The sequence below is a fragment of the Vigna angularis genome, chromosome 10, assembly GCF_016808095.1.
Source record: "Vigna angularis cultivar LongXiaoDou No.4 chromosome 10, ASM1680809v1, whole genome shotgun sequence".
In the NCBI taxonomy this organism is placed as follows: Eukaryota; Viridiplantae; Streptophyta; class Magnoliopsida; order Fabales; family Fabaceae; genus Vigna; species Vigna angularis.
This window is the reverse complement of record NC_068979.1, coordinates 30216360-30226800: the sequence shown is the minus strand read 5'-3', so window position 1 is coordinate 30226800 and position 10441 is coordinate 30216360. Positions and strand designations below refer to the sequence as shown.

Here is a 10441-nt window from a genome sequence, read left to right as displayed (position 1 = left end):
ACAAATTTTGCCCGCACCATGCGTGAAACTTAGGTGGTTACCTAAAAATCAAGAGTTAAACTTTAGCATCCTTTATCCCTACAAAAACGATCAATATGACCTGCATTTTTGGAATCATAAAACTAAATCAATTTAAATGCAAAACAAAATTTTAAATAACTTAACTACTAACACTTTTACTATGATTCTTCTTTAAATTTTCCTTATCCTTCAATCATTCACCACCCATCACACGATCACCATCCATCTTCTTTTTCATGCATCTTCTCTTAATATGGCTAGGTGGTTAATTAAGGGATGAGAAATATAACGAGTGGTTTGTAGGAAAGATGATAAAAGATACAATGGCCAAAACGGAGGAGTTATCCTTACTTCTTTTTTGTTCCTTTCTCGCGTTATGTTAATACGACAGATAGAACTCAAATCATAGAAAGAAAGTGCAAGTTGTGACATTAAAAAAAATAAAAAAATTTAATATTTTAATATAATTTTGATGAAAGATAAAATAAGAATATTATAATTTAAGATGCAAGCAACCATTAAAAAAAAATAGAAACTCAATTGAATCCATAAGAAAATATAAAAACTAAATTAATAATCAAATCTTTTATTAAATTGATAAGTGGTAATTTTCTAAATAGCATTAACTCCAATTCAATATAAAAGCTATAATGACTTTATTTAACAAAAATTTGAATTTAGTTAAATAAAAAATAAATATAAAGATCAAAATAAATCAACCATTTAAATATAATAACTAAATTACTAAACCTAAAATATATTATTAATGATGTTTTCTTACGTTTTTATAATTTTAGAAACTTAAGCAGGAACATATTTATAGTGGCTATTTATCCTGGTTTTATTATATCCTTTAATTTAGATCGATTAAAAAAATTGGTTTGGATTTCTTTGTCGAATAAAGATTTTGTCAAATAAATTCATTTAAATATGATAATAATTTATCAATCAAATAATTTTATTTTTAATTATAATTATTACTTATTGTATTTATAATTTAACGAGTTTTTTGTCCACATATAATTTTGTATTCCTAGTGATTATATTTTCTGGAGTATTATACTTGGGAAAAAAAATTCATAAACATGTTTAGTTTTTGCATTGAACAAAATTTAGAAAAAAAGTTAAAAATCATTTCAATTAAAATTGAAAATAAAAAATAACAAATATAGTAAAAATAAATAGTTATTATGAAGATTTAATTTTCCTAACTATAAGAATACCAAAAAAAATATATTTTGGTAACCATCTAACTAGAAAATAAAATAATAAAAAGCGGACGTGAAGAACAGTTGCAATAGGTACGTACGAAAATCACAAACTGAGTCAAATTCCATAACACCCATTATCTTATTTTATGTCTACAGTTACATTGCGATGCATTTTCATTTCAGTCAATCTTTCTCTCTACACGTTGCCATTACCACACTAAACTTCACTGCTCACACAGCTCTTAATATTTGAAGCAAAATCGTTTTATTCAGACGACGTCGGAAATGACCTCTCTACCGCCACCGAATGCCCCGCGCCACGCTCCCTTCCAACCGCCGACGATTTCCGGCCACGTCTTACCACCACGCAACCGGTAACTTCACCACCATCATGTTGCCGGAATCCGCCCTCGTTTTCCGGCGGAGCATCGGTGCCGCACTCTTCTTCCTCCTCGTCTCTTTCTCGTGTCTACTCCTCTTCAGAAACGCCGATTACTCTCGCTTCACCTCTTCCAATCACTTCGGTCGCGTATCTGCTGTTTTTCCGTCCAACGATTCCGTCGCGGTGAGTACCATTCCGCCTCTCTCACTCTCTCCGTAATTTTTGCTGGCGTTAAGTATTCCTAATTTATCGTGATTTGGAAAGTGTTTGTGTGTTAACTTTGATCACGGTTTTAAACTGCCGTGGCAGTTTCCTCGCGTTTTTATGCGGACAAAAAAAATTGTATTTGTGACGGAAATCGTTTTTTTAATTTTCGATATGATTTTCCTAACGACGGAATGTATACCGATTATTATAGTTCTGAACAAGATTTTAAGGAACGTAAACGGTTACCGTGATTTCTTAATTGCATTTGTCCGTAATTTCCTGCTATGTTAATAATCTCGACGAATCTGTGAGATCACAGCTTATACCTTGGTTCTGAACTGAAAATTATGTTGTTGAATTGGATTAAAGGCTCTGTTAATTGGAACAATACTTTGTATATATGGTGAATGAAATTCAGCTCTTGAAAAATGCCATGTCGATCTTGGATGTGTTTGGTTATTCACTTGAGAAAGATTGTAGTGATGACGGAAGAGTAATGGAAGAGGTTGAAACTTGTTGAATTTCATTATTATTGTTATTTTTTCTTGGAGTAGTTGAAGGTGTAGGATGGAAGCAAAATTCGGAACGCTATCAAATGTGAATAGTTAGGTGAACGGATATACCTGGTTTTGTTAGAATTTGTTATCGTCTTATTTTTTTACCACAGGAAATCCTAATTTTGTCCTGCCAAAGCTAAATGTGTAACCACATTTTCCCCCTACAAATTTTGGTCGTCAAATTAATTAAATTCGAAGATTTGTTGTCTTTAGTTCATCCAAGATTTTCTTACCACTTTGAAGATTTTGTTGCCAGATTATGTAGAAGGATTTGGTAACTGGTTAAATCTGGGGGACTAATTTGGCAACAAATTTAAAGACAGAGTGCTGCTTAGAAAAATATTAATATTTTCATTGGAATTAAGGAAGACCGCATATTTTTAACTACTTTTAGATACATTAATCTCAAATGGTGAATTTCGAATAATGGTTCTAGAAGAATCATTCATTGTTTGTTTAGCTATTATCCATAACACTTTTACATCCGAGTTGCATCTCCACCACTCTACTAGATCTGTCAATCACGATCCAATTGATGCCTTTTCATTTCTTAAATTATGACTGAAAATTTCTACTTTGCCTGGAACTTTAAAACTACGATAGGCATAGCCTAAATTGGAAGATTTTAATATTATTGTGGTTTTTGTTTGTGTAATTTATTAATGGAAGTTGCATTTTTTTTCTGAAATAATTCTTTTGCAGATAAGCAATGAGTATTCACTTGAAAATATTCTGAATGAGGCTGCTATGAAAGACAAAACTGTTATCTTGACCACATTAAATGAAGCCTGGGCAGCACCAGATTCAATCATTGATCTATTCCTTGAGAGCTTTAGAATTGGAGATCGTACTCGCCGGCTTTTGAATCATTTAGTAATTGTTGCATTAGACCCGAAAGCTTTTATGCGTTGTCAGGCAATACACTCCTATTGCTATTTGCTTGCTAGTGAAGCCGTTGATTTTCATGAAGAGGCATTTTTCATGACTCCTCGTTACTTGAAGATGATGTGGAGACGGATTGATTTCCTGCGATCCGTTCTAGAGTTGGGGTACAATTTTGTGTTCACGGTTAGTATTTAATCACTAACTTTCTCATGTTTACTTGGACTGACTTGATTAATCCTTGAGATCATGGAAATACTTTCACGAGTTCTGAAGTTTGCAAATCATTTAAATTTGCCTTATTTTATATCCCGCTGGTTAGGATAATCTGTAGCAGCAAACTGTATCATTCCAGCTGTGTATTTTTTTTCTTTATTTTGCTTTTACTGATTTCCTTTCAGAGGAGACTTTTTTTTGGAGAGAGATGTAAATATAAGATATCTAACTTTGATACTTATGTCTTCTACCAGGATGCTGACATCATGTGGTTTAGAGATCCGTTTCCTCGGTTTCATACGGATGCAGATTTCCAGATAGCCTGTGATCATTTCACAGGCAGATTTGATGATGTAGAGAACAGACCCAATGGAGGGTTCAACTTTGTACAGTCCAATAATAGGTCAATTGAGTTTTACAAGTTCTGGCATTCTTCACAAGAAACCTACCCCGGTTACCATGATCAGGATGTTCTCAATTTTATCAAGGTTGACCCTTTCATTACTGATTTAGGACTGAAGATGAAATTCTTGGATACAGCTAATTTCGGTGGGCTTTGTGAGCCAAGTAAAGATTTAAATAAGGTTTGCACGATGCATGCAAATTGTTGCTATGGTATGGATAGTAAACTTCATGATCTTAGAGTCATGCTTCAAGATTGGAAATATTATTTGACCTTAGCTCCAAGTTTGAAGAGGTTGTCAATTATTTCCTGGAGGGTACCTCAGAAATGCAGGTTGACCACACACTCAAGCTTTCCCATTCAATATTTTGATTTTCTTCTCTGTTAATCGTACTTTTTTTTTCTTTTTATCCATTTTAGTTACCATTATTTTCTTCTGCTTTTTTTCCTTTTCCTTTCATTAATGGCTTCTTTCTTTTCAGCCTTGATTCTCTGAAGCATCCCGGTGCACCAGAAAAGAGCGTTCAGGAGAATTGAAATTCTTAATCTTAGACATTGACATGGAAGTTCAGCTAAAATGCTGCTGGACAAAAGGTTTTGTTTTCTTTTTTGTTAGGTCTGCTACTGTAATCAACCAGAATGGTGCTCTGGCCTACATATACAAATTTGGAGAGAAATTAATTTTTCCTGACCAAGTACTGAAGAATTATCTTAACACTCAATCAAACGAGCAATCCGAAAGATATATCATTCTGTTCTATTAATCGAATTTTGTTTGTGCTTTACTCAATTTTGTGCAACATTGTGTTGTGTTTATTCTTGGTTTCTTTTTGCAGTGCTCAATTCTATATCCTGTTTTTCCTCACTTCAAGCAACACAGAACACAGTAAATTTCGAAATCCAAGTTTCTCTATTTTGTTGTTTTACTTAATTAGGATTGTAATGCAGTATTTTATGCATTAGGTTGAACGCACGAACGGACCACAGTTTTACGAGTTCAACTAATCTAACCAAACTGATTAAAGGAAATTATCTTTTCCACCACAATTTAAATATTTTATTAATTTTATTTCAAAACTACCCGGTGAATAACATAATGTTTGAATCTTCAAAACGCATTTTCAATATCTTCCAAGATTTCAATTCACAATGTGATTTACAAAAACATTTTGAAATTAAATTTCTTAACACATTTTCTAGAACATATTCAAAACGTTTTTTCTATAAATATAGAATTTAATTCTGGACAAAAAAAGTTAACGACCATTTGAAAATTTAATTTTGAACTACGTTTTAAACACTCTTTGAAAATTTACTCCTAGAAAATAATTCACATATTAAAAGTTTTTTTTTATTTATGTTTGAATAAAATAATATATTTCAGAATAAGTTCATGCTAGATTGATATAAGTTGACATCTCAAAATACATTTATTATTTTTCCTCACATGAAAAATTAATTAAAAGAAAAATTAAACATAATAAAATAAATTATATATTTCTTATATGATAGTATTATTGACTTTTGTGTTATACAGAGGTCATACTTAGAGTTAATTTTAAGCGTTTAATGACTAAACATTATTTATGTTATTGTAAAAGTCAACAAATTATGTGGTTGGAATTTCAATAACTTTATTTTGAAGTTTAATTGTACATCTAAACGAAATAAGAGTGTTTAACTACAATAGAGGCTAAGGAATGTTTGACAGTCTAACATAAGCGCTAAACACTATAAGGATTTATAACAGAGCGTATAGTATGAATAAAGTCTAACGAAAGACTAGACAAAGTTAAATGCTATAATTTGAAATGTCCTAAACGACTATATGTTACTCAAAAAACTGCGTAAATGATAGTACTCTAATCATGCCTTTGTTTATTAAATGCTGATAATACTATAATCATGTATGAAACATTTAAGATCGTCTAACACTTTAAAACATGTACTTTCTAGTTCTTCTTTGTTTATTGTGTTGTGCTTTCTTTTTCTATGCAAATTTTCACCTTTATAAAAAAATTTGCTCATAATTAGAACAATGTTAAGAAATAGGAAGATCACTAGTAAAAATTTGGGTTTTTACAGCGCACATTATGCCACGGTTCACTAGAAACCGCAGCATAATGGTGCGCGGTGGCAGTTTTGTAAATAAATCGAAGGAATATACCGCGGTTCAGAGGGGAACCGCGGCATATACGCCACTCAACCATCCCCTTTGACGCCACGTCTGAAAAAAAAAATTAAATAACAGCCTATATGCCGCGGTTCTCAGAGTAACCGCAACCTATTCTCCTACATGAAATAAATTTAAAATGAATTTGAAATATTTAGAGGAATATACCGCGGTTTCCCTCCGAACCGCGGTATATAGTTTAAAAATAATTTTAAAAATGCCATCTTCTACCGCGGTTGCCGCCGAACCGCGGCATATAGTTTAAAAATAATTTTAAAAATGCAATCTTCTACCGCGGTTGCCGCCGAACCGCGGCATATAGTTTAAAAATAATTTCAAAAATGTCATCTTCTACCGCGGTTGCCTCCGAACCGCGACATATAGTTTAAAAATAATTTTAAAAATGCCATCTTCTACCGCGGTTGCCGGCGAACCGCGGCATATAGTTTAAAAATAATTTTAAAAATGTCATCTTCTACCGCGGTTAAGTAGTGAACCGCGGTAGATTCCCAGTCAGAGTTAAAAAATAAAACTTTGGAACAATATCGTCTTGTTCGCGCAGACACTCTGGACTTCGAGTTTTCTTCTCCCGTCGACCACCCATCTCAGTTCCTTGTTTCTTCACCGTTTAAACTCAAAATTGTTCGGTCATTTCCCATTTTTGACGATAAAAAATAGTTTTAGCCGATCAAAATCGTTTGAAACGCCTGTCATTCCTCTCCGCTGCCATTCCTCTTTGTTGCACCAAGCTTTTTCGCCGCCCCTGTTCCAGGTATTTATGCCCTTTTACATTCTTAACATGATTTCTTCATTAGTGGTAACTTTAACAAATTTTGATAACTTTAACAAATTTTGATTTTTTTCCCAAATGTTGAATTCATATACACTAATTAATATGAATTGTCTTTTGCAGAGATTCAAGACATTACTATATGCAGGTCTGTTTTTGTGGTAGTGGATATCACAAAAACAGACCTGCAATTTTAAAAAACTGCAGGGGAATATGCCGCGGTTGTAACCCCAACCGCGGCATATAGTGGACAAATTTATTTTTTTTTTAAAAAGGATTTAGGCAGCGGTTCTTTGGACAACCGCGGCATATTCTGCAACTTATATACCGCGGTCAGAACCGCGGCATAAAGTCTCTGACTTACTATCGCGGCTGAATATGCCGCGGTTCGTAAACCGCGACGTATAGTGAAAAATAACCGCGGTAAAAGCCCCTCGCTGCACTAGTGGATATTCAATGAATGTTTCATACATGCTTTCTGTATGCTCTTTATGTATACACAACAGAGTTGTTATCAAGATGCAACATGACTTTTAACTTTACCTTAAAGACTACACCTGTAGAAAAAAGTCAAAAGCTTTGAGTAACGAATCTTTTTCAAAAGGATTGCATGAAGAGAAGAAAACAACTTTGTTACCAAGATTATTGATATACACTCATGTTGCTTCTCTATATGCTCTTTCTTTTAAAGATTTGTCTTTGAAAAGTTTTTTTACAAGTTTTTAGAATATCTTGTATTGATTTGAAATCCTCTCAGAGAGAGTTAAACATTTTGTTCTTGTAATCTTTCAAAACACTTTGTGTTTGTTTTTAGAAGTGAAGTAAAACACGTGTTAATTAGTGTAACTCAGTGGAGTTAAACGATCTAGTCAGATAGACTAGTGCATACTAGGAGTAGTTATACTTGTCGGCCTATGATAACTAATATCTATGGCACACCGGCTACTTTGTACTTGTTATTAGGATATGATCAAACATTCTTAGTCTACTAAGATAAATGAGTCATTGGGTCCAAGCCCAAGCCTATCTAGGTAAGGACCCACAAACCTTGCAAATAATATTATAAATAGCGCAATCATTGTGGTATTATATTTTTATTCTCATTAATTACACATTTATTATTGCTTGAGATATTGACTTGACTGTCGGAGTATTTTCTGCAGGTACAATCATCATCTATCTTACAAAAATAAGTACTATAAGAAGAAAGATAAGTACTTTGAAGATTGAAGGTTAGAGACATTCATGAAGTTTTTATAGAGTATATTATCGATTTAGTAAGAACACATCCAATAAAATAACTTAACATGTATAACAATGATGTGATGAATTGAATTTAACATAAATGGTATGTATGAATAATATAAAAGAAATGTTGTAAAATTAATTTAATAAATCAATTCAATCTACAATAATTGACATGTTTTCAAATGGTGAGATAAAGAAAGCGGAATCTAGGTTGAACTAGATAAATTAGGTATCTAGATTGCTATTGCTCTTTCAAGCGGCATCTTCTTGCTTTTATCATACAATTAATCTATTGTTTCAACTTTGAATTTTGTTAATCAGCAATAATAGTAGTAAGCATTTTGTTTCCACAATTCAGACGTTTAAAATATTCTACCTTAAAGATTTATATGGAAGAAACATAAATATGGCTGAGTTAGGTAACGAATTTTCGTTCGCCAATAAGCTTTTTATTCTTAGGGTTAAGTGTTATTAAGTATACACAACAAAAAGTGACAACATAGAAAAATATGGTGGAATTTTCACCGCATAAAAATGGTGGAATTTGTGGTGCTAAAAGTCTAAAAGATTAAAGATAGGAATACCGAATACGTATCTCAATTTTTTTGCACTTTTTTTCTATTTGGCTTGTGGATTTCTCGAAGCCAAGATGGATAAAGCAAACTAATTGTACGAATAATATAAATGAGAATCACTTGCAACACTCAAACAAACAATAATTGGGAATCACTTTCAATGACACTTAGTCAAGTGATTGAAATTGGCATCTAATAATTCTTCAAATATATATATATTTAAAATTTTGTGTGTGGAATACAACTCACAAAATCATCTATATTGAACCGTATAATGAATGCAAATCAATCAAGTGCTTAATTAGATTTTTCAGAAATATACTTTAAATTTTAAATAATTTCATAAAAGTACTGAAACAAAGTTTATATTTATTTTTATATACTGTAATTTGGATATACATAGAATCTATAAAATAAACTTTTTTATGTGAAGATTAGAACGTTTACGTTAAGAATATCAAACGTAAAATAAAAGAGGTTCGATAAGTAACACGATAGATTCAAACTAATTATATTACAATAGGTTTTATATAATTCTAATATTTATATAAAATTTACATATAATTCAATCTTATACAACAAATTTATAAGATAAGATTTATATTCATCTACATTTATATTTTGTTCTTTTATCTAATTAAGTTGGAATCTTCAAATATCATAAAAAGAAAATTCAGTTTACCAAAATACCTAATTTATCTTGAAATCAAACGACAAATTCAATTGCTTGAAAGAAAATCTTGACTTTGGTGGCATGGTATCAAATTGTTTTCTTCTCATTTCAACAACTTCGTAGAAATCTCAATTTATTGGCCCCCACTTCGAACCAAAGCCATATGTTCTAATGCTGGCTTTCCAAGAAACACACACAATAAATATATATATATATATATATATATATATATATATATATATATATATATATATATATATATATATAATATTAAAAAAGGGGTTTATTCGCCTAAAATAATTTACAAAAGCAATTAATCAAAAATCATTATCGATATGGTTTATAACCAGTTAAAACTAAAAAATTTACATTATGTGATGGTTTGTGACTAAATTTACACTATCAGGGTATGACATTTTATTTGTTAAAAAATATTAGTTTAAAATTAATTAGAGCTATACTTATATAGATATACTCAAACTGAACTTCCTCAAACAATTATTATTTTATAACGTATGGTACATCTACAAAATTGAAAAGGTGTTTATCATGTTTTAAAGATACTTGGTGTTATTGTTAATGATAATTCACAAATAATATTAGAGATAGATGTGGTTCTCAAAATATTATTATTTCTTTTAAAAAAATGGTTTTAAATGGGAAAGATGTATAATTTCTTTTATTTTATTTTTTGAATGGATGTTGAGGGTGATTGAAAATGATTGGCACATCCAATGTCGAAAAAGTACTATAACATAGGAAAAATATGCGTTTTGGATGAAACCTAGTGTTTATTAAATAAAATTCTTACGTGTTATCCACACATATTAATTTAAGTATGAGAGTAATTTATTCTTATGCATAACTATAATCTTTTACTTTTAACGACAAATTTTCTTAGTTTGTTTTCTCCCATTAAGTAATTCATATTGTTATTATAATTCTAAGTTTAAATTTTGATAAATAAGTAGGAAGATGATATGTCTTAATCAATTCAAAATCTTAAATAGTTAATATGACCCTTTTGAATAAAACTATTTGAGATAAAATTTAACAATTTTTAATATAATATTATATCTCAAAATATTGAGTTCTTATTTTTA

At 30.9% G+C, this 10441-nt stretch overlaps 1 protein-coding gene across 3 annotated transcripts; it reads left to right on the top strand.

Moving 5' to 3' along the window:
- Positions 1–1315: 1315 nt before the first annotated feature.
- On the top strand, positions 1316–4910 carry LOC108335350 (uncharacterized protein At4g15970). Of its 3 annotated transcripts, XR_008245501.1 has the most exons (6): positions 1346–1797; positions 3081–3446; positions 3731–4212; positions 4362–4473; positions 4716–4765; positions 4843–4910. XR_008245501.1 is itself a non-coding variant. In XM_017571353.2 (4 exons), the coding sequence occupies exons 1-4, from the start codon at positions 1540–1542 to the stop codon at positions 4414–4416; spliced, it is 1161 nt and encodes a 386-aa protein (XP_017426842.1). In that variant the 5' UTR covers positions 1316–1539; the 3' UTR covers positions 4417–4648. The 3 variants fall into 3 exon arrangements, 1 of the variants encoding a protein (XP_017426842.1); XR_008245500.1 differs by having other exon boundaries at positions 4716–4868; XM_017571353.2 differs by lacking the exons at positions 4716–4765; positions 4843–4910 and having other exon boundaries at positions 1316–1797; positions 4362–4648.
- The last annotated feature ends 5531 nt before the right edge of the window (positions 4911–10441 follow it).

Excerpts from the sequence above, each read along its gene's own strand:
- LOC108335350 (XM_017571353.2), top strand. The coding sequence starts at position 1,540 with ATGCCCCGCGCCACGCTCCCTTCCAACCGCCGACGATTTCCGGCCACG. Across the intron at positions 3,447-3,730 it reads GGTACAATTTTGTGTTCACG|GATGCTGACATCATGTGGTT; the intron begins GTTAGTATTTAA and ends GTCTTCTACCAG. Across the intron at positions 4,213-4,361 it reads AGGGTACCTCAGAAATGCAG|CCTTGATTCTCTGAAGCATC; the intron begins GTTGACCACACA and ends CTTTCTTTTCAG.